This window comes from Branchiostoma floridae, chromosome 6, assembly GCF_000003815.2.
Source record: "Branchiostoma floridae strain S238N-H82 chromosome 6, Bfl_VNyyK, whole genome shotgun sequence".
NCBI classification, from domain to species: domain Eukaryota; kingdom Metazoa; phylum Chordata; class Leptocardii; order Amphioxiformes; family Branchiostomatidae; genus Branchiostoma; species Branchiostoma floridae.
Window position 1 is genome coordinate 21,160,240 of NC_049984.1, and position 23,834 is coordinate 21,184,073.

General features: G+C 43.9%; 1 protein-coding gene across 1 annotated transcript in view; it reads left to right on the top strand.

The window, feature by feature from the left end:
* The window catches only part of LOC118418190 (multidrug resistance-associated protein 1-like), a 41,505-nt gene that overhangs the window by 15,645 nt on the left and 2,026 nt on the right, over window positions 1–23,834 (top strand). Inside the window, exons 10-28 of the mRNA XM_035824029.1 lie at window positions 1,625–1,882; window positions 3,026–3,229; window positions 3,969–4,115; window positions 5,561–5,642; window positions 6,259–6,325; window positions 6,839–6,965; window positions 8,130–8,306; window positions 9,189–9,356; window positions 9,790–9,982; window positions 12,427–12,517; window positions 13,033–13,210; window positions 13,934–14,147; window positions 14,920–15,230; window positions 17,543–17,742; window positions 18,441–18,567; window positions 18,854–18,955; window positions 20,322–20,468; window positions 21,126–21,284; window positions 21,986–22,152. Of these exons, the coding sequence (XP_035679922.1) occupies window positions 1,625–1,882; window positions 3,026–3,229; window positions 3,969–4,115; window positions 5,561–5,642; window positions 6,259–6,325; window positions 6,839–6,965; window positions 8,130–8,306; window positions 9,189–9,356; window positions 9,790–9,982; window positions 12,427–12,517; window positions 13,033–13,210; window positions 13,934–14,147; window positions 14,920–15,230; window positions 17,543–17,742; window positions 18,441–18,567; window positions 18,854–18,955; window positions 20,322–20,468; window positions 21,126–21,284; window positions 21,986–22,152 (3,119 nt within the window). The remainder of the gene's footprint in view (window positions 1–1,624; window positions 1,883–3,025; window positions 3,230–3,968; window positions 4,116–5,560; window positions 5,643–6,258; window positions 6,326–6,838; window positions 6,966–8,129; window positions 8,307–9,188; window positions 9,357–9,789; window positions 9,983–12,426; window positions 12,518–13,032; window positions 13,211–13,933; window positions 14,148–14,919; window positions 15,231–17,542; window positions 17,743–18,440; window positions 18,568–18,853; window positions 18,956–20,321; window positions 20,469–21,125; window positions 21,285–21,985; window positions 22,153–23,834) is intronic.

The following is a 23,834-nucleotide window of genomic DNA, read 5'->3' on the forward strand; positions in this document are numbered from 1 at the left end:
ATATATACAAAAGTATATATATATATCCAAAAGGTGGTAACAAGGCGGGGCTAATCATTTTCCCCGCAATAGGATTAAGATTCACCCGACCACTTTGGAAAACGGGAAGGATTTCCCTAGTGGGGGGGGGGAAAACCCCGGGATTGGGGGGGGGGGGCGAAAACACCAGAGGGGGGCGAAAACGCTAGCGATCTCGCCCCCCGGGGGGGCGAGATCGCGGGGGGGGCGAGATCGCTGTCACACCTGTACGTTTACGACGATTTCTCTAGCCATACTGATTTGACAAATTGTCAACGCATCATTTTCTCCAGTTACATGTTGCTGTTATAGGTTACCCTTGCCACTTCTTCTGTGTAACTTTTCTGTCACTCTTGTCCTGCTAAAAGCGTAATATTGTAATTGTAACACGCCGCGGAATTACACGACGAACGGGCGCGTGGTTGGGAGGGGGTACAAAATACCGGTAGGAAGAAACACGGCACAATTAACTGCCGCTATGTACATTTATACATCCTCTGATGTTCCTTCCTTTTCTGTCAGTAAATGCATAAAATATAAACCTGCATGAGCATACAAAATGTCATGAGAAAACGGACGTATACTGTCAAGAATTTTCATTTAACTTCTGTCCGTCACAACCGCTATGACGTAACACTTCACTGCTAGCGTAGATATAAAAATGGCGGGAAAATGGCTGCGTACGTTCAATTTTGCCCATTCAGTCGTAGATCCGGGCTATCATGCAACGGTTCTTCACACTTTTACATGAGTTGTAGGTCACCAACAGAAATTCAAGATTGTTGTTGAATCATGTTCGTCTTGTGCCGTGAGCATGTGTAATTATGATCTATATAAATTTGGCAATGAATGTGACAGTGCGTTCGTCCCACGACGAGCTGCCTACCCCGAAATTTAAAAAAAAGTATACTGAAAACTTTTGGCCTTGTTGTCTTCGAATGCATTGTTATCGATGCTTTGTAAATGGTGTATTGGACACCTAGATGTCTGAAGTGTGCACAGCTCAGAAATAACTATTGTTGCATGTGTAGATCTCTTTAAGTTCCAGTATTTTTAATCTACCGGTATAAGTCTTACTACCGGTATTATGCCAATGCATGTTATATACAGGATTATCAATAATGTAATGGCTTGATAGTGCATACATTGTGTCCGGTAATGTGACTTTTGTATCTGTTTCTGTGTAGCCACATTAAGTAATAACCGAAATTAAGCGCAACACACATTTTTCTTTCTGTATGAATATAGCCGGTGTAACCACCCTTCGGCGTAACACACCTACTTTTGCATCTGTTTTTTTTTTGTCGGCGTAACCACCCTTCGGCGTAACAAACCTCCTTTTGTATCTGTATCTATATAGCCGACGTAACCACCCTTCGACGTAACACACCTCCTTTTGTACCTGTATTTATATAGCCGGTATAACCACCCTTCGGCATAAGACACGAGATTCTCAGGCACGCAGCGCGGCAGAAGCTGGTTATATTTCACATAGTTACGTGTCACGATCACATTTAACCATGCACATTTTACGGCGTGCCCCTGGAATCAGCGCTCTGACTACATTTGTATTGTCGTCATGTTTTGCTTTATTTCTTTGTCTCAGTCCTTGACACTGACCAGCGAAGCCCGGAAGACTTTCACGGTGGGGTCCATGACGAACCTCATGTCCATAGATGCGCAAAGGGTCGCGGATACCTGCTTTGATGTCCAGTTCGTCTGGTCGATGCCGGTGACGATAGTGGGAACGATGTACGTCCTGTGGAACTCTCTGGGTGTGTCCGCTACCCTGGCGGGGGTGGCCGCGGCAGTTCTGCTCGTTCCTCTTCACACATGGATGGTCTCAAAAATGAAAGGGCTGCAGGTACGATACTGCCCTTATCTGTACCGTGTATCTGGGGATGGTAGTTGTAGTCTTTATTCTACGATTTGTTGCTTGTTTTGACATTCTATATTTGTTTGCTGTCAAAGATGCCATGAGTAGCTCTACAAGTTGTTATATGTACCTAGTCTCTACCACACTCACACCTGGCCGAATAAGGAAACTTTGGCCAAGTTAGGAATAAAAGTCAAGTAGAAGTTAATTGGCCTAGGAGTGTTGGCCGGCCTGACCTTAGGTCGCAAACTGTATTCCTCTGGCGTGTCTTATTTGGCCAATTTTTTAAAACTCTTTTTCCAGCGACCTGTGGATCCTAGTAGAGGCTACTAGATATCTACGAAGCAGGCTACATACATTGCACCCGTTACATGCGAACTTCTCTCTTTCTATCCATAAAACTGAGGATATCGGAGTTTTCTTTTACCTAACCAGTAGTTTCTCTCCTGCTTACGTTCAGATGCCTATAAGACATCTCCCTCGGAGCTTCTACTTGGATTAGTGTTTCTCGTCGTAATATGTAGGTGGCACTTTTGCGACCAGAACACAATCACAAACGTGGCTAAGTTTGTACACCCCTAGTCTGCTGTCTTCTTTATCCACCGGAAACGCTTGTTGTTTTCTCTTGGCCCTTCTCAGTACCTTACACAGCTGTTTCTGGCAACAGCAGTCCAGTCAGAATCTCTGAGGAAGATGTCTGATAGGCATCACAACGTGAGAAATTACTGGTTGTGTGAAAGAAAACCAATACCCTAGGTTCTACCAAACTGATAATTGAATGTAAGTTGACAGTAGTCAACATTATGTTACAATTTTAAGACTTTATATCCGTGCACAAAATAAAGCGATTACCTACAAGCTTTTGATCAGTCCTCTGATCCTTCTCCAGCTGAAATGACCCAAAACCTAAGTCACACATCCGGAACGGAAGTGTGACGTCAGCAAAGGGTCAAATGTGCTTGGCAGTCGGTATAGGCCGGTTTCGGATGTGTGACTTAGATTTTGAGTCATTTTAACTTGAGAAGGATCAGAGGACTGATCGAAAGCTTGTTGGTAATCGCTTTATGTTGTGCATGGATATAAAGTCTTAAAATTATAACACAACCTGATGGTATTATTTTCGGCACCCAGAAAACTATAATGGAACTGAAAGACACTCGGACCAAGTTGATGAGTGAAATGCTGAACGGCATGAAAGTGCTGAAGCTGTACGGCTGGGAACTGTCATTCAAGGCCAAGATTGACGTCATCAGGGAGAAGGAACTGACAGCTATCCGACATATCGGGTACACGCGCGCTGTGCAAGGCTTCATCTGGAACTTCACATCTCCTCTGGTAGGACGGACATTCTCCATTAACCATTTTCGTCTGTTTGGATAATATCTCAAACTTAGGGAGAGGAGTAACAACATTATTGCACCATGCAAATATTTTTATCTTAAAAACTGTGATCTCTCAATCCAGTGTACACTATGTTTTGAGAGATCACAGTTTTTAAAATAAAAATATTTGTATGGTGCAATAATGTTGTAGCTCCTCTCCCTAAATATTGGTATGCAAAAAGCAAAAAAAATAATCTTCCCATATTAGTTAATATCAAGTTCGCATGTCATTTATGACCTTTTTGTTGTAGACAAGAAGAAAAACTTCACCGATGTCATCCGAGTTTTCGAACCATCTTAAACAAAGTCCAAATTTTGAGTTGGAAATTGCAGTTCATCTTTGATCCAGACCAAAACGTCAAGGGTCGAATAAATAATCAATGGTCGGAATCTCACTGGATCCAGTACCGCTAGTTCACCTTTATCCGCGGGGTAACCTATATCCGTTGTTTGCCAAAACAGTGTATTTAGGCACATCATTTCGATGGGTGGTTGTTTTAAACTGCAATGTACTGAAAATACCCTATTTTTAAAAGCAACGGATGTAGGTTACCCAACGGATAAAGGTGAAGTAGCGTTGATTCTGTCTTACGCACTGTGTGATATTTATACGCAATCTGACCTGACGATGAAAAGTGTTCCATGTGAGACACAAACCTCTGGCATTTATCGCTACACTCTGTTTCTGTCAGGTTTCGTTTGCGATATTTTCTGCGTACGTTCTAACGGATGACAACAACGTTCTGGACGCTGAGAAGGTGTTTCTGGTTTACTCTCTCATGGAGACCATGAAGTTCTCATTCGGCGTTCTGCCACACCTCTACATCAACCTTCAGCAGGTAAGCAGACGTTCTGCTACATCTCTACATCAACTTTCAGCAGGTAAGCAGGCGTTCTGCCACACCTCTACATCAACCTTCAGCAAGTAAGCAGACGTTCTGCCACACCTCTACGTCAACCTTCATCAGGTAAGCAGACGTTCTGCTACATCTCTACATCAACATTCAGCAGGTAAGCAGGCATTCTGTCACACCTCTACATCAACCCTCAGCAGGTAAGCAGGCGTTCTGCCACACCTCTACATCAACCCTCAGCAGGTAAGCAGGCGTTCTGCCACACCTCTACATCAACCTTCAGCAGGTAAGCAGGGGTTCTGCCACACCTCTACATCAACCCTCAACAGGTAAGCAGGCGTTCTGCCACACCTCTACATCAACCTTCAGCAGGTAAGCAGGCGTTCTGCCACACCTCTACATCAACCCTCAGCAGGTAAGCAGGCGTTCTGCCACACCTCTACATCAACCTTCAGCAGGTAAGCAGGCGTTCTGCCACACCTCTACATCAACCCTCAGCAGGTAAGCAGGCGTTCTGCCACACCTCTACATCAACCTTCAGCAGGTAAGTAGGCGTTCTGCCACACCTCTACATCAACCTTCAGCAGGTACGCAGGTGTTCTTGACACACCTCTACATCAACCTTCAACAGGTAAGCAGGCGTTCTTGACACACCTCTACATCAACCTTCAGCAGGTAAGCAGGCGTTCTGCCAAACCTCTACATCAACTTCTGCAGGTAAGCAGGGTGACAAATTTCTTCAGGGAAAAATGACTGGTTCATTTTGCACTGCAGCTAGTTGTCATTGCTAACAATCTAGTCCCAAACGTAAAGATATGTCACATAGACATGTCACATACATATTGTTTTAAAGGCAACAATAATAAAACAATGCGTTTTTAAACGTACGTTTGGAATTGCACTGTGAGAGTTTAAAATCCCAACAGGTCCCAATGTTGAGCCCGATATCTATCGTCTTGTCTATGTTTTACAAAAAGTTTGTTTTAAAATTTGTGGCCAACGTAATGTGCATCCAAGAAGAGAGTTTTCATAACTGAAGAATATAAGAATTTGATTATGGATAATTACTTAACTTTAACTGACCAACACCAAATTGACTGGGACACAAATTTTTGGCTGACCCCACCAGCCTTGTTCACAGAATGGACTCGTCGGAGACACGTGACTGCATGCAGCAGAAGGTCGTAAATTCCAGATAACCTGTGTCGCCCCCCGCCTCACGTGTCTCCGACGTCACGTTCCAGAAGATACAGTGGACGGGTCCATTCTGTGAACAAGGGTGACGGAGTTGGCCCAAAATTTGGGGTAAGTCCCAATCAATTTAGGGTTGGTTAGTTAAAGCAGGCGTTTATCCATAATGTCATTTACCAACACATTTGAACTTTCATGCTAATAAAAATGTGTTAATCATCTTCTATCACCCTTTTCAGGCTAAGGTCTCCTTAGGACGTATAGAAGACTTTCTAAGACAGGATGAGCTGAATCCTGACGATGTGCGGAGAAATATGACAGGTTAATGTTACTACCTTATTTGTGGAAGCGATTATGTGTCTCTCTCTCTCTGCGTTTGTGTGTGTGTGTGTGTGTGTGTGCGTGCTTGCGTGTGTATGTGTGTTCGTACCTGTTTGAGGTCAGACTTTGAAAGGGGAAAACTCAAGAAGGGGTTGAAGGACCGTCATGATTTTTAAATTTTAGGGCGATTGCTTTATGAAAACACTTAGAGGCCATTATCTTCGTGCTAAAACAATTTCTTCAGACTGCATGCCCTCCATACTGGCCATTTGAGCTCCAGACCCTGTGCGCTGATTAGCCTGTGACAAATAAGGCAAGCTCATAAATATTCATAAGAAATATGGATCAATAGCGTAAGGTACAGTGTGATTAAGTATCTAGAAGAGTTTCTGTGACGCGGACTCAGCTGTACATAGGAGAATGCGTCAACCAGGAAAAGTTATGAAGTTAGTATCTCAGTCAATTTTAGTTTAACACGTCTTTTCTAGTAGTGGGTTCAAGTTTTCTTGGTGCCATACATTGTATTTTCATTATACAGATGGAAAGACGCTATTCTGTACATCTAACTTCATATTTTACCATCTTCTTATTGACTGAAACTCGATTTGTTTTCCAGGACCTCCAATCTCCGTACGCGAGGGAACATTTAGCTGGGGGAAAGAAGATGAACCCATACTAAAAGAGTAGGTGGCCCTCTCTATGACCGTAGAATGCTCATCTTTAAGAAAATTAGAAAGAATGATTTGAAAAGTTTGCGTACACTCCCCTTTGAAATAATACATCATTTGTTATGACCACGCTTTTTTTCAATGAACGCAATGAATGTGTAACTAAACAATTATGCAAGTGCAGGTACCCAACTGTTCTTTTTAGTTGTAAGTTGCCAACTGAAATGGTAATCTTTGTAAGTTTTATCGGTCTTCAAATAGCAGTCTATTGAAAAAATCTTTGAGACGAGAATCACAAATAGTCTAAAAAGAGTGATGTCCACTAGTAATTTGAATTGCGTAGGTACAGGTACAGGTACAGATACACAGTATAGGTACACCACATGTTTATTAGGTCCAAATTCGTATCTGAATAGCTTTACAGGTACCAGATTTAGGTTAACAGTCATGATTATGACATAACATCGATTTTTGTGATGTGTTTGTATACTAAGTAAGTAACAGTGTACAATGTTCTTCTCCCTGTAGCATCAACTTCTGTATCCCCGACGGTGCTCTGGTGGCTGTGATTGGTCAGATCGGCTCGGGGAAGTCGTCCCTTCTGTCCGCCCTGCTGGGGGAGATGGAGAACCGGACAGGAGACGTTTCTGTCAAGGTAGGGTAACTTCACTTGTCCTCCAAATCTAAATCTGAAGGTAAAGGTAGTTCCGTAGCCTTTTTGAGACCACATGGGTGTACGTAGTAGGTTGATATACGAGGGGTGATCAATAAGTTCTCGGCCTCATCCAGAAATAATAAGCACAACTGAGATTCGAAGCATAGATGTCAAGTATAAAGTCTTATATGAAAGCGTACCAAAATTCAAATTAGTGTCATCATTACTTTGCAGGCGACACCAGTAACGTTAGGTAAGGGAGGCGGGAAAAACGCGGACAATTGAGCTGCGCGTCAACTTGCGCTGCTGGAAGTCAGACACCCACTTCTTTCTGCTTGAAATAAGAAGAGAATCATTATCAAACATTTTGACAATGCCTTTTGTTAATGACGAAGAATTTACGACATGGGGAACTCGACCCATACATAACCACCATTCACCCTTGCTTTTCTCGCCACTTACCTTCTGATTTGCAAAAAAAAAAAAAGAATGCCTGGAAAGTAATGACTGCAATGATTTGAAATTTGGAGGATATTGATAAAAGGCTTCATACTATGAAGATGTGCTTCAAAATTTGAGTTGTGCTTTAATATTTCTGGGTGAGACCGAGAAATTTATCAGAACCTCTTGTACGCTATGTCTACAGCACGGTACTAGAAGGTGGAGCCAATGAAACTCCTCTGCCGGCTAAAATCCTTCCCAAGCTTTTATGATACTATCTTATGCCACCGCAAGATCTGCTTGGAGATTAGGTGGGGCCCATCCCTCCCCTTCCACCGCCTTTTACATCCCCAACCGAAGCCAGGTATCCCTTGTGTGAAAAGCTTTGTAAAGCGCCCTTCCCGAGGTACAACGTTGGTTTTGTTTCGGGGGAATCGAACTCAAGGCCAAACATCGCAACTGTTACATAAACACGACAATCTAACAATGGTGTAAACCATAATGCAGTACTGTAATAAGCCGCTAGAGAGGCAAAAATCTAATCATTTGAGGTCTCATTAAATCTACCCACAATGCAAATATCAGTACAATCCACCAAGGCCTTCTCCGGCTATGCTGTTTATCCACATACGTACACTCACATACAAACGCTACCAAACATAAACAAATACTTATAAGATCCTGTTTTACGGTATGAAGGAGTATCTATTCTATGTATATCAGGGAAGCACAGCGTACGTTTGCCAACAGCCGTGGATCCAAAACGCAACCCTGCAGGACAACATTCTGTTTGACAGTCCCATGGACGAGCGCTGGTACAGCAAGGTCCTGGACTCCTGCGCCTTGCGGCCGGATCTGGAGATGTTGTCTGGAGGGGACCTGACTGAGATTGGGGAGAAGGTAAGAGAAAAATTAATTCTTATTAATAATATTATCAAAAATAAATTAGTATGTTTCTACAAGATTATAACAGGAGAACAGAAAGAACAAAAATACAAATATTTGATCTGAAATGATATCCATATTTATGACTTGTACTTTCTGTCAGTTTCCCTGGAGGTGCTGTGGAAAAGCAGCCCATTTCCTTTCCATGTTTGTCAAAGATGTGACGTCATTGCTGTATCTGTTAGCTGTTATGTTGGTGTCGCTATTTGTCATGACTCAAGCATTTTTAGAACTTTCAAAGTCTTCTGACCTTCGAATTCTTACATAACCGTTCCAGATTTACTACAACCCAAAAAGAATTTTGTAAGTATCGATTAAACCCTGCCATTGAAGCACTAAAAGTACTGTGTACGCTTGAGACACGACCCATTGAAATGCAAATAGGGACACCAAGATGGCGGTTAGCATCTGCCTGCTTTGTTGATATGGTAGTGAGTGAAAATGTTCTGTACCTTGCTACCATTGTTAGGTTACTACAAATTTGCTTCAAGCAATGGCCGTTTTTAAAGGTAAGGTACATGACTCCAAATTTCCGACGGCTGACAGTCCATATTGCTCACGGAGAATGACCTAGTCTCGCTCTCGCGAGAGAACACGAGAACTAGGTCAGACTTGCGTAGATCATCTTGCCCCTCCCCCGCCTCCTTGCGGAGTAGGGGTAGGTAGGACTTGGGCAGCTCCCAACCCTCATTGCGAGATCGAGACTGGGTCATTCTCCGTGACCAAGATGGACTGTCAGCCCTCATTCTGAGGTATGTACCTTACCCTTAAAAACAGTCATTGCTTGAAGAAAATTTGGTGTAACTGACTGATGAACCTCTTCAACGATGCCATTAGGGTATTAACCTGAGTGGTGGACAGAAGCAGCGGGTGAGCCTGGCCCGGGCCGTGTACAGTGGCGCGGACGTGTACTACCTGGACGACCCTCTCAGCGCTGTGGACGCACACGTCGGGCGGCACATCTTTAATCACATCATCGGTCCGAACGGCTTGCTGAAGAATAAGGTGAAACAAATACAGGGAATGCTATCATTATAATGTAACTTAAGCCTCTTCTTCGCCATATGCATCAAAGGATCAAATACCGTGGATCCAAGTGGGAGGTCGCGAACAGGTTACATTCATGTTTTCGGATGGGGAAGTAGGGACCCTGAGCGTTAAACGTTAAAGAGCCCGACACACATATCGAGAAGAGTAAAAATAGCTGGGCTGCTCCATAAGCCATTACTATCACGCATGTACATCGACATGATTTGTGGGTAAAATGGCAAAGGTGAAAGCTCCTTACTTTTTAACGTTTTTGTCTTGACCGTCGTCTCGATTTACATAAGAATATCCACTTGTGTTTTGTTCATGCCTCAGGGCACTTCATAATGATCGACCTTGTAGAAGGTGGTAGTTTAAGGTATTTTGCCTTAAATGCCATGTAACGTTTCAGACCAGACTGTTGGTGACCCACGGTACCAGTTTCCTGTCGCAGTGTGACCAGGTCATCGTTCTACAGGACGGCAGGATCTGGCTCATGGGAGACTACCATAGCCTGATGGAGCAGAGCCAGGAGTTCGCTCAGTACATCCGTACCTACACCAACATAGTGGAGGGGCAGTCGGACTCAGCTGGAGACAATACCGGTTAGTAGAGACATGTCTATGTAGCGGGAGATCACGTGGCGGAGCGGCGGCGTGCTTGGCTCAGGACCGAGAGGTCTCGGTTTCGAACCTTGCCGTGTCACCAATCTTGTGTCCTTGGGAAAGGTACTTAAAACGACTTTCCTCGCTTTTCTCAGGTGAAAATGAGCTCCTAGCTTCGGCTAGGGCCGTCCCCCGGATAGGACGTTAAATGGAGGTCCCGTACCATATTTGGGGAGAGCCAAACCCCAGGCACGTTAAAGAACCCACCACACTTATCGAAAAGAGTAGGGGGACCTTCCCGGTGTGAGTGGATTAAACCTACAGACTGGTCTCCGGGTTGTCACCTGTTATGTCAATCCTTCCACAAACGTAGTAAATGTAAATAAATGAATATATACATGGTAGGGCCTAGAGGCGCAGCAGATTTCCGTTTCGTAAACCGACGTTGCCTTCGAGAAGCGTCGTTGCCAAATTTTAGAACCCTCGTTGCCTTTTTAACCGACGATGCCATTTCCGAGCGACCGATCTTGAATTCCGAGTGCTCGCGGCATGTTCGTGAAGTTTCCGTAGCTTCTCGGGAAGTTTCTATAATTCATGAGGGCCAGATCTTGCTCCACTGTGGGAAGAAGATCAGTAAAGACCTTCTCAGTCGGACTGTAACTCTGTCTTCTACTTTGCTGAGGTGTACCGAAGCGTCACATGACGATATACGTACACCATTTTGTGAGTAAATTTGGCCAGAGTGCCATGTAGATAGATTGGAGTCATTGGTTATGTAGGATTTTTCTCCGACTCTAACACTAACAGTAGAGGGGGGTGGACTGAAGTCACCGGATTGGAAATTGGTAAAGGTTACTGACCAATTCTGGACTGGATCAAGGAAGGGTTTGGGCACTTTGGAAGGAACTTTTAAGATATTTCTGGGTTGCATCTGAGGTTAGGGATAGAACCTGATTTGTACCTCTTCCACCCTCACCACATTTTTTGGAACAGTCCATTATTGAAGGAGGGGCTGGTAACACAAACAAGCGGCAGGCATTGTCATTCACGTACGGTGTTAGTGGAGTTGGGAGTCAGTAAGTCAGAGTCTGACAAACTGAATCACAACGTCACCAACACCTTTTTTTCAGTAGACGCTAGAGCATATAGCAGACAATAGCTGTTGTACTTGTAAATGTACTAGGCTCTTACGGTCAGGTCGATAATGTATGTATGTATTTGACACTTCTCACATGCATGGCATTACATTGATGCACATGTGCGATCGCGACCTGATTCAAATGTCGGATTTACATACAGATGAAGTCTGGTAACAAAAGAAATAAATTTGTGGACACTTTGCCCCTTCTTACACTAATTCACCCTTCATGTAGACATAAGAAGTAATAACTTTGATACAAGCGCTTAGAAATAAAGCACATCTTTAATAACATGATAATATAATATATTTATTGCAAACTCATGCCCGAAGGCTAATTGCAAAAATACATGTATGAAAGTACAATGATGATAATGATATTGAATAGGGGTCATCAACTAGTGATACTTCTAATATTTCTTATGCATACTGTTGTATTGTCAGCATACCGATATCCCATATATAAATATAATGCACTAACCCAGCCACTCCAACTAACATCTGTTTTGAATAAAGAACAGTACATCCTGTACAACTCAAAGTCAAGACCTGCTTATTCCAGCCTCCCTTACAGTACGTAACAGCACAACACATTTCTGTTCTTCCACAAGTTGCGAGAAAAGTAGAATAAGAAAAGGTTTGAGCGATGATAGAGAACCAGCGCCAGAGTCACATGCTTCGAGGGATGCAATTACCCACAATACTAAGAGTTCCGAGAATTAACGAAAATTTCACGAACATGCCGCCAGCACTCGGAATTCAAGATCGGTCGCTCGGAAATGGCATCGTCGGTTTAAAAGGCAACGAGGGTTCTAAAATTTGGCAACGACGCTTCTCGAAGGCAACGACGGTTTACGAAACGGAAATCTGCATAGGGAAGCAAGTTTCCCTGTAGCTAGTGGGTGCTAAAGGCGCCTCCTCGAAGACATAACACCCGTCTCATGTCCCTTCCAAAAGGCAGGTGCCGCCCCGACCGAAATGCTCTTCCCAGGATTTGAACCAGGGTCTCACGGTTAACCAGGAGCTGAACTGTGATGCTGCTTTCAGTTTAGCGACGGAGACATTCCAAGTACAGACCTTTGAGATCTAGAAAAAGAAAGGCAACCGGCAGAATACAAAAAATAAGATAAAATCTCAATGTATATCAGTCCTATACCTTGCTTGGGGTTCTGTCTGTCAGCCATACGGTCAGCTGTAGTGCCATTCCTTCCTATCAGAACATGACTACCACGTGTATAGCATGGACAAAAAAGTCAGAATTGGCAATGGTGAATAAAAGAAGCCTTTGCTCATCTTATTCTTTCAGAACGGAACAAGAAAGAAGTGAGGAAGGATCCGACCATACCCGAAAACAGCAAGGGGCACGACTTGAAAGGGAAAGTTAAGGACTTGACCAGGTGAGTATTTGCTCTTCTTTTTTTTTTCTAACGTCCCTAGGTTCATCAAACCAAACATGCAATAACGAAGTTCTTTGTGCACAACTTAGTGTTTTATTATGTCACCTTACTCAGGGTAATTCTGACGTGAACAATAAAATTTACACTAGTGTCGCTACTTATACAGATGCTTATTACCTCTTATAACATACCATTACTTTGTGTCTATGATACCCCTGTCACATTATCCACAATCTTCGGGTGCATCGATGGGAGATCGGCCATATTTAGGATTGACAGAGGGTTGCGCGTATTTTTCACCTGAAAACCGTCCCTGTCACATATAGGCCATACTTTGTACCTTGTACACTTGTTATAATTATTGAAATAATGATATTATTATAAGCGAGGCTCGGGCGATTGCCGCACAATCGTCGTCCGATCGATTTTCGACAAATGTGACAGGGGTATAACCGACCCAGTAAAGGGAGTATGGTGATTGTCAAAAAGACTTACGTCTCTACCCCCCCTCCCAGCATCAACGGTCTTCGAAAGCGACTACAAAAGCCACCATGTGACGGTGTAACAGACTGTCGAGGCCAGGAACAAAATGAAGGTCAAGACTTTCCGACCCCTGCTCAGTCTGGAGACAAAGGAAAACCGAAGGAGCAAACACAACTCCTGCAGGACGAGGAAGAGGAGCAGTCTACTGGGGTACGTCATTCTCATCAATCTCATGAGACACTGATCTGTATTTGTATTCAGGATAATGTAAAAGTAGGCAAGTTCATGGTATCATAATCGTATTTGTGCACATCCCAGGTCATATCAACTCATTCCACACCGTAGCCGTATATGTCAGTTGAAAAAAGTTGAGTATAAGCCTTATAATGTGGACGAAGAACAAGACGCGGGCCGAACTGATACGAAAGTTTCGAAATGATACCGCTATATCAAATCTTTGACGTCAGTCTAGTACGTACAAACCATTGAAACTAGAATTCATCAGATATAGGCTTAGAAATGGGCCCAAATCTTGTTTTACAAAATCTTAAGGTCAACACAAAATGTCTTATTTTTCTCTAACTTCACTTAACAATTTTTCGGAGAGAACTTCTACAAGCCCCCAGTAGGCTAAAACATTGAAAGCGGCTCCTCCGCGCATGCCTTTTATATTAATGGCCTTTGCCTATACACCGGCGACGTTCTTACTGATAGACAAATAAATACTTACACAGTCGTATAATTATTATTTTCTTTGCCATGCCTTTCTTGGGAAAATAAACAATAAACAATTTAAAATGTACGAAACAGTTTTTTCCACATAATTCTGGTGTTATTGGACTTGGTACTCTCAATAATCAATACAAAGGACGTGTACAGTTCTAGTATTGCCCTGGTAGCGTTAATATTTCCATCCCGTCCTGCCATTTGTAGGTAAAGTTGTCTGTGCTTGGAGGCTACATCAGGTCCTTCGGTATCGGGATGTTCACCTGCATGTTTCTGCTGTGCTGTGGGCAGCGCGCCGCCAACCATTACTCAATCATACTGCTCAGTGATTGGACCAGCGGCAGCCCCACCAACGACTCTCAGCACACCGGCCAGGTCCATCTCCGCCTGGGGGGGTATGGCGCACTAGGCCTGGCAGAAGGTAGTGTGAATACGCTGAAATTCGTCGTAGAGATTCATTAGTCACGTATGTACACAGTTAACAGAATTTTCATCAAGCAATGACTACTTTTTAAAGGTACCTCCACGCAAATCTCGACCTAGTTCTCACAACTCTCGCGAGAACTAGGTCACTCCGTGAACAAAATGGGAAAATTTGGAGGTACCTCTGTTTACCTTTAAAACGTAGTCACTGCTTAATGAAAATTCTGTAAATCGCTGAAATTCATTTTTAAAAAAGTAGCAAAAAGCCTTGCATGGCAGATATTGTGGCAAGCTTGTTGGACAATAATTCATGGATTATGTGTGCCTTAATTATCATGAGGTGACTCGGAATCTTCCATAACTCACAGTTTGAAGTTCTCAGTGCCACCATGAGACGTTGAAGAAATTTCTCAGTATTATGGTGTATGGTCCTTTTTACATTCCAACATTCAACGTATCCAACATTCTTATAATAGCCATTTTTAGACTTATATCTGCCGCGACAATTCCATAATCCGTACCAATGTGACTTGAAAGACACAAAATTAGCCTCAAAGTCACGCTGACAAGAATTGAAGCCCATCATGCTTCCAATCTAAAACTCACGTTTGCATTTTTTTTTGAGGGGCAGTAGCCAACTATTTTCAAGCTGTCAGTTCTCCTTGACTAAACCACTTTATTTGTCAATGCATTTAACACTTCAATAAGTGAATGGACCTTAGTAAAAATGAAAAACATCTTTTTGATTTTGTCTTGATATATTTCTGCAGGACTCTGTTCGATGTTGATACATCTGTGTGTGGTAGAGGGCGCTTACCTCGCCTCCAAGCGCGTCCACGACAAAGCCTTGCTCCACCTCCTCCGGGGAGCGCTGCAGTTCTTTGACGTCACTCCGCTGGGCCGCATCCTCAGCCGCTTCTCTCAGGATCAGGACCGTGTCGACAAAGGGATACAATGGGTCATATGTGGATGTACCTACGTCATTCTGTGGACCGTCGGCACCTTGTTCGTAGTCATCTTCTCCACCCCACTCTTCGTTGTGATGCTGTTGCCGATTGCTTGCCTTTACTTCTACATGCAGGTACGTGCATTCCTGAAAAAAAAATTCCGGTTGAATAGTCACCGGGTAACAAGTTTCTTTATTGTTATGTTACAATCTTAAGACCATATATCCGTACACAAAATAAAGCGCTTATCAACAAGCTTTCGGTCAGCCCTCTGATCCTTCTCAAGTTGAAATGACCCAAAGCCTAAGTCACATATCCGGAACGGAAGTGTGACGTCAGCAAAGGGTCAATTGCGCTTGACAGTCGGTATCGGCCCCCGTCTCGGCTGAGGATGTGTGACGTAGGCTTTGGGTCATTTCAACTTGATAAGGATCAGAGGACTGATCGAAAGCTTGTTGATAAGCGCTTTATTTTGTGCACGGATATATGGTCTTAAGATTGTAACATAACAATAAAGAAACTTGTTACCCGGTGACTATTCAACCTGAAATTTTTTTTATATATATTTTTTATATGGTCTTAAAATTGTATGTAATATATTGTTGACTACCGTCACAGATGAACTTATATTCATGTTTCTGTATTCACAACTAATCCAAATCATAGATGACGCTTCAGTGAGCGTATGGCAATACTCTACGTTTGAGACCACATATATGACAATTACGTTTGGGACTGCATTGCTAACAGCGACCCCTAGCTGCAGTGTGTAACTGTATCAGTTAGTATTATACTGATGAAGGTGACTGGCAGTCACCGAAACGTCGGCTGGGATTGTGAATAAGTAACCTTATCCAGGTACGCCGTGCTGCTGTGTACTTCAAGTTCATTTCACAGCTATTTCGTTATAAAAGTAATGATCTGACGAATTCGTAGTTTGTTCAATGTACATTTGTGTAATTCCTATGATGTTGGAAAGTCCAATGCCTGATGTATTGCTTAATAAAACAAATAAGAGAATCCCTTTCCTACCGAACCTATTGTTAGGACCATAATCGGAAATACCTATTTTTCTCTTCGCTCATAGCATGCATCACAAAGAGGTATCAACGTTATATAGTAAGGTTCTTTAGGCACAACCAAGGAGTACTTACTTCCAACGTTTCGATGTCTATCAGACACCATCATCAGGGTAGAATGACTGGAAACTAATTCTTGCTGTTAGTTATACACTCGTTCTCATTGAAATGTCGAAAATGGTATTTTTTTGGTCGGGTTTATTTTCACTGGGAAAATTCCTCTTTTAACCATAGCCAAAAAATGGAAACTTATTATTTTCGGTCCCATTGGTAATGCATTACAGGGCATGTAACAAACGTTACCGGTAACGTTTGTTACAACAGTAGACTTTACCCTGTTTTCTTCGAAAGGACTTACCTTATTGACTACATCATTTAGGTATAAGTGAATGTCACTAGGGACATTTGAAAAGTGGGCAGCTTTTTTACACCAGGTCAAATAGAAAGCCTGGACAACATCGAACAATGGTAACGTTTGGTACAGTCATTTCTGTACAACATTTTGGTAAGCAAGGTGGGATACAAATGACAGTTAACAACCCTTTCTTGTTTCTTTAGAAAGCCAGAAAAACTGTACAGCGTCACAAAAACGGCCATTTCTAGTCTTATACGTGCATAATATAACCATGGCAACCATCGTACTAGTGGTGGTAACGTTTGTTACAGAATATGGCGACAGGCATAAACCACCTCACACAGCCTCCAAGATCAGAGACAAGGGGCGATCTGACGTGATCGGGCAGAGGGCCTGGGTAGCTGGTTTCACCTGCCGAACAATCATTATTGGAACTGAATTGTTAAATTTTTGGCTACTATTTGAATTCTTCGTTTCTTCTCAGGCGACAGCCATTTTTTAGGGTGTGAAATCCCACCCGTGGCTATATATATCTTTTAAGCCATCAACCAATACGAATGTTGAGGTGCATCTTTTGTAAAACATTACAGGGGTTATGGAAAAATGAAGGAACCAGTGATGTTGTCTATAATTTGCTCCATATCAAGGCGTAAAGTCAGGCGACAGCATTTCGACATTTAAATGAGAACGAGCCTATAGCCGATGTAGCACTGCAGCAGCAAGAATACCGTCCACAAATCAGCTCCAGTCATGAACAGATACGAGGGGGGATACAAGTTGAGCCACGTTGGGGACGGCATTCTTGCTGCCGCAGCGCCACCTACATCGGCTATATGTAGCAGCAAGAAGTAGTTTCCAGTCATTCTACCCTGATGATGGTGTCTGATAGACATCGTAACGTTGGAAGTAAGTGCTCCTTGATTGTGCCTGAAGAACCTTACAATATCAATAATTGCCAACCTGATGAAGTTATTTACAGAGGTATCAACGTTGTTGTTGTTGTTTTCCACAGCGATATTTTAACGCGACGGCCCAGCAGTTGAGAAGACTGGAGTCCAAGCGCGGCACCGCCATCCACTCCCACTTCAGCGAGACGCTGCAGGGGGTCAGCACCATCCGGGCCTTCAGCCGCTGTCAGCAGTTCGTAACACAACACCAGGCAAGGGTGGACGAGCATCAGACGGCATTCTACTGCAACTACATGACGGAAATGTAGGTTTTGTTGAGAGTATTGCATCGGTGTGTACCTTGTATTAGTAAAGCTCTAAAGCTGTTAAGTGGCCAAATTTCTGACTGAGTGTTTACTAAAGTACACCTCGTCAGCCTTGCTTTTCTCGATACGCATGTTGGGTTCTTTTACGTGCAGAGCGAGGTTTGTCGCAAGAGGCCGCCGGATTTACGTTACCATGGAACGACAAACCTACGACATGTCCGAGCTGGGGCCGTCCCTAGATATTGTCTCATACTCTGAATCATACTCTGATCGACGGATTAAATGGAAATTGATTCAGATGGCCCATAGTCAGGCAGAGGGGTTGCATTGTATCATTGGAGAATTTAGAAAATAAGATGATTGTTTCAGTATATTAGACTTAGCTTGATGGATGAATACTTCAACACTACATCACGCTTAAGATAGTTTGGAAGGATATAAAGAGAATGACTCCCGACCGAGCCTGTTAAGCCGTACCTGTCTTATGTGTCTGACGACACGTGAGCCCATGAGTCTAAATAAGGCAGCATAATCCATGAAATAAAGCATTTGCATACTTTTTTTCTCATCCGATGACTGTAAAATTCATCTCTGAACAGTCTGTTTTGCAATCATGTTTTCGTCTTCAGATTGGTACCCACTCTACAACACTAAGTATACTTCTCACTAAGTATGCTTTCTTTCCCGTTCCCCACAGCTGGCTTACGACAGGCCTGGAGCTGACCGGGAATGCCATCACCCTGGCTGCCACCTTGCTGGCGGTACTCGGACGGGACAGCCTCAGTCCAGGCACTGTGGGGCTATCCATATCTTCTGCAATGATGGTGATTTTCCTGATATTGTTGTTGTTGATGACCATTTGACCAAAGATTACTGAAGTTTATCAATGCCCGCCCCCCACAGCAAAAAGAAGTTTCATTCATACATAAATCGACGACTTAAATTCTGAAATGAAGGCATCTCTTTTGGGGGGGGGGGGTGTATTATTTTTTGGGAGGGGTACATAAACTTTTTTATTTGCACGCTCAGTTTTGGGATTCCCAGATGATGTCGTTCGTATCATTATTCAACATCTCCTTATAGTAAATGATTTCCTCTTTTATTTTCCAGATTAACGGGCTGCTAAACCGGCTGGTGCACACCACTGGGCATCTGGAGATGAACGTGGTGTCTCTGGAGAGACTACAGCAGTACGCACACACGCCTGCTGAGGTAAGACTACAGCAGTACGCACAAACGCCTGCTGAGGTAAGACTGCAGCAGTACGCACACACGTCTGCTGAGGTAAGACTGCAGCAGTACGCACAAACGCCTGCTGAGGTAAGACTGCAGCAGTACGCACACACGTCTGCTGAGGTAAGACTGCAGCAGTACGCACAAACGCCTGCTGAGGTAAGACTGCAGCAGTACGCACAAACGCCTGCTGAGGTAAGACTGCAGCAGTACGCACACACGTCTGCTGAGGTAAGACTGCAGCAGCACGCACAAACGCCTGCTGAGGTAAGACTGCAGCAGTACGCACACACGCCTGCTGAGGTAAGACTGCAGCAGTACGCACAAACGCCTGCTGAGGTAAGACTGCAGCAGTACGCACACACGTCTGCTGAGGTAAGACTGCAGCAGTACGCACAAACGCCTGCTGAGGTAAGACTGCAGCAGTACGCACAAACGCCTGCTGAGGTAAGACTGCATCAGTACGCACACACGTCTGCTGAGGTAAGACTGCAGCAGTACGCACAAACGCCTGCTGAGGTAAGACTGCAGCAGTACCGCACAAACGCCTGCTGAGGTAAGACTGCAGCAGTACGCACACACGTCTGCTGAGGTAAGACTGCAGCAGTACGCACAAACGCCTGCTGAGGTAAGACTGCAGCAGTACGCACACACGTCTGCTGAGGTAAGACTGCAGCAGTACGCACACACGTCTGCTGAGGTAAGACTGCAGCAGTACGCACATACACCTGCTGAGGTAAGACTGCAGCAGTACGTACACACACCTGCTGAGGTAAGACTGCAGCAGTACGCACACACGCCTGCTGAGGTAAGACTGCAGCAGCACGCACAAACGCCTGCTGAGGTAAGACTGCAGCAGTACGCACATACGCCTGCTGAGGTAAGACTGCAGCAGCACGCACAAACGCCTGCTGAGGTAAGACTGCAGCAGTACGCACACACGCCTGCTGAGGTATGACTGCAGCAGTACGCACAAACGCCTGCTGAGGTAAGACTGCAGCAGTACGCACAAACGCCTGCTGAGGTAAGACACGTTGTGTCCTTGGGAAGGCACTTAAAATGGCTTTCCTTATTTCATTCAAGGACGTTAGATAAATATACTTCTTGCTTCACTCAGGTGAAAATGAGTACCTAGCTTCGGTTAGTAATGTCCCTCGGATCAGACGTGGCCCACACCTCGAGCACACAAAATAAACCAACATCAATAAAAAGGGCTGGGTCCTTCCTTGTGTGAGTGTAACAATTAAACCTGTCTGGGTATGCAGCTTGTACTTTTCAGTAGAAAACTTTTAAAAAGCAGTTTACCGGGTATACAGAAAGATTATATGCTGTTTGTGCTATGTAGGCTGATTGGATTGCTGAGGACCATAGACCACCTGACCAATGGCCAACAGAGGGGAATATCAGCCTCAGTTTGTACAAGACTCGCTACCGAGAAGGACTGGACCTTGTCATAAAGGACATCACGGTCAACATCAGCGGTGGCGAGAAGGTACATGAACACAAAGTTCAAAGGTCTCACGCCTCAATAACATATATCTCGCATATATTGTCAGATCAGGTCAAATGATTATCGAAATAAGGTTTTGATGAACAAAAAAAATTCACGGGTCTTAGTGGCAAGTGTGCAGATGTTGACAGACTGGCGCACTGAATCCTTAGGTGTTTTTGGCACCCTTTTGGACAGATTAGCCATGAGGCTTGGTGGGCGTCACTCCACCGTCATGGGGGCGAGTATCGAACTCAGGACCTAACTGATTCTGATTCCAACGCTCTAGCCGTTGCTCCTAGGGACTCTAGACTCTACATAAGTAAAGGAAGTCTACTTGTCTAACGGGCAGATGCTCGGTCCGTCTAAAAACAATGAAATCCACAAGTAAAGTCTTGATGAACATGATGTAACGTTACATGACGACATTGTGCCCATTGGTCACTTCCAGTTACTCTACTGTGAACGTGAGGAGCATGCGGAAAATATCCAACTGTGAAAACACGGACAAAAAGACCAAGTAAACACTATACCTCCCGGGAATTAATCGCCTCTTCCATTGACCCCACGACCTGGAATGTACTTTATGAATCATGAGAGTTGACGCTACATTAGTTAAGTGGTCTGTACACAACTGATGTAGAGTGTTGTTTTGTACAGATAGGGATTGTGGGCAGAACTGGAGCTGGAAAGTCGTCCCTGGTGTTGGCCATCTTCCGCATCATCGAGGCCGCAGGAGGAGACATTGTCATAGACGGGGTCAGGATCGCCAACATCGGGCTGCACGACCTGCGCTCCCGCATCACTGTCATCCCTCAGGTCGGTACTTCAATATTGCTACTTCAAATCCATCAATGCTCTTCGTTGAAGAGATTCAATAGTCAAGTATAGACACAGTTAATAGATTTTTCATCAACCAGTGACTACTTTTTGGTAAACGCACGTACCTCAAAATTTTCGATGGCTATCAGTTCATTTTGTTAACGGAGTGGCCTAGTTCTCACGAGAGTTGTGACAACAAGGTCGAGACTTATGTTTTGGATGCAGTTTGTTACCTCTCGTGGTACTGTTGTGTGCGTCTTTATGATCCTGTATCATTTTAGTACGTATATATATATAATTTATAACGTTCACATATAGTAATCACTTCATATAGCCTTATAGCGTGCACAAGTAATAATCATTCTATAGCCGTACATAGAAAGCCTCGGAATATTACTTATACCCTAGATAGAATATCGTAGATAGTACGAAAGTTATCCGTATCTTTTGCTGCCTGTAAAACCTAGCTCAAACAACAAACCTCATGTATCGACAAATGTAATGTTGTTATTGTATATTGTACAGTCACCAGGGCTAGCCCTTGATAATAGCCTCCGGCTAGTTGGGTAGCCCTGGCTGTATTTCTCACCATACAGCCGAATAAATCAAATAAAATAAAACTCCTGTATCTCTGTATTTCTCAGAGTTTCCGTGTTCTCACCGGAAAGTTTGCGTAACAATGTTCGTTGCGAATATAGGACCCAGTCGTCTTCTCGGGCACTCTGCGCATGAACCTGGACCCGTTTGAGAAGCACACGGACGCGGAGCTCTGGCGCGCCCTGGACCTGGCTCATCTCAGGGATTACGTCATGGGTCTAGACAAGCAGCTAGATCATGACGTCAGCGAGGGTGGCACAAATCTCAGGTCAGTGACATGATCAGGTTATAATTCACCTAATTGTCTTCCGAGGCAGATGGATGCCAACAAACAGTACAGCCAGTACACCCATCGGCATAGTGGGGCTATTTAAAGGCAACCTAAGCAATATTACATAGTTGAAAGTGAAAATAATCTTGATAAGGCAATCTGTACAATATCATTTTTTCATAAATTGAGCCGTTAAGAATGGCACAGAAACAAGTCGCACGATGAATTCTGATCAAGAACTAAATTTGGGGGTTCAAATCATCATCATCATGGGTCGGGTGCAACGCAGGCGACTGTAAGTTTCTTCCATGCCCTTCTGTCGGTAGCTAGATGGCGTATCTGCTTTAATAAGGAATATCGTCTTGCGACATGCATTTGTCTATGGGCAGTTTTTAACCGCTCAAATGATAAGATGATGATGTAAAAGTTGGAATACAGTGAAGTAGATTTTTAACGCTGTAACACGCGACCCCCATTTCACAGCCCTTCCGTAAGAAACTCCCATTGGGCCTTAGGGAGGCCCTTCCATGGAATTGAACCGGTGTGACAGGGATTTCGCCCCCCCCCCCGGCGATCTCGCCCCCCCGGGGGGCGAGATCACTAGCGTTTTCGCCCCCCTTTAGCGTTTTCGCCCCCCCCCCCAAGAGCAGCTGGTTACTACATATTACAGGTGCGCTACCTGGTACTATACTGCACCTGGAGAGTAACGTATATGGTGTGTTACCTGGTACCTATATGGCACCTTATTACCGTACCGTAAGATGCCATACCTCGAAAGTCGATACTATATTGTTCGGTGCAAACATGACATTGAAATGAAAAAGACAATGTTTGCAGCTGAGGTGGCATAAAAACAGTGCTACTGCGAACGTATAAATCAACACCGTCTATGGTACGGAATACGTCAGCTATATGTTTTCAATTTGTCACAGTGTTTTCTTTCTTGTGCTGGAAACATTTCCAAAGCACTAACAAAAACACACGTGAATAATAGTTTCTCATTATAAACACTATCTACGCGCAAGTTGATATAGCTGTTGTTAAATGCTACATAAACACTGAAAAAGTACCAGTCTTAAGAAACACGGGTAAATGCATCAGTTCCTAAATACTAGAAAAAACAGTCATGTTGGAGGTGAAGATATCCCTTGGCCAGGTGCATATACCAAAATTTGCATTATTCTAATTAATACCTAATATTTGCATAATCAATAAAGACACTGCATAGTTCTTTTGTGGTCACTTCATGGTAGAGACTTCATATTGGAGATATATAGGTTGCTTGAGGACAGGTGAATACAATGAAATACATCTTATGTCAAGACTCGGGTATATGCAATAATGGGAATACAAGGGACCCAACCCTCCTAATAATCTGAAACAAGTTCAACTATTACCATGTAATTACGTTAATATTGATACTATGAATGGAGTTATGTATCAAACTCGTGTACTTATATCATTCTGAACCGGCATTTGGGGATTTATACCAATCAACTTGTAAAATGTCATGTAAACCCGTTTTTTGGGGGGGGGGGGGGCGAAATCGCTAAAGGGGGGCGAGGTCGCCGGGCGAGATCACTAGCCGGGGAGGGCGAGATCGCTAGTGATTTCGCCCGGGGGGCGAGATCGCTAGTGATTTCGCCCCCGGGGGGGCGAGATCACGGGGGGGGCGAAAT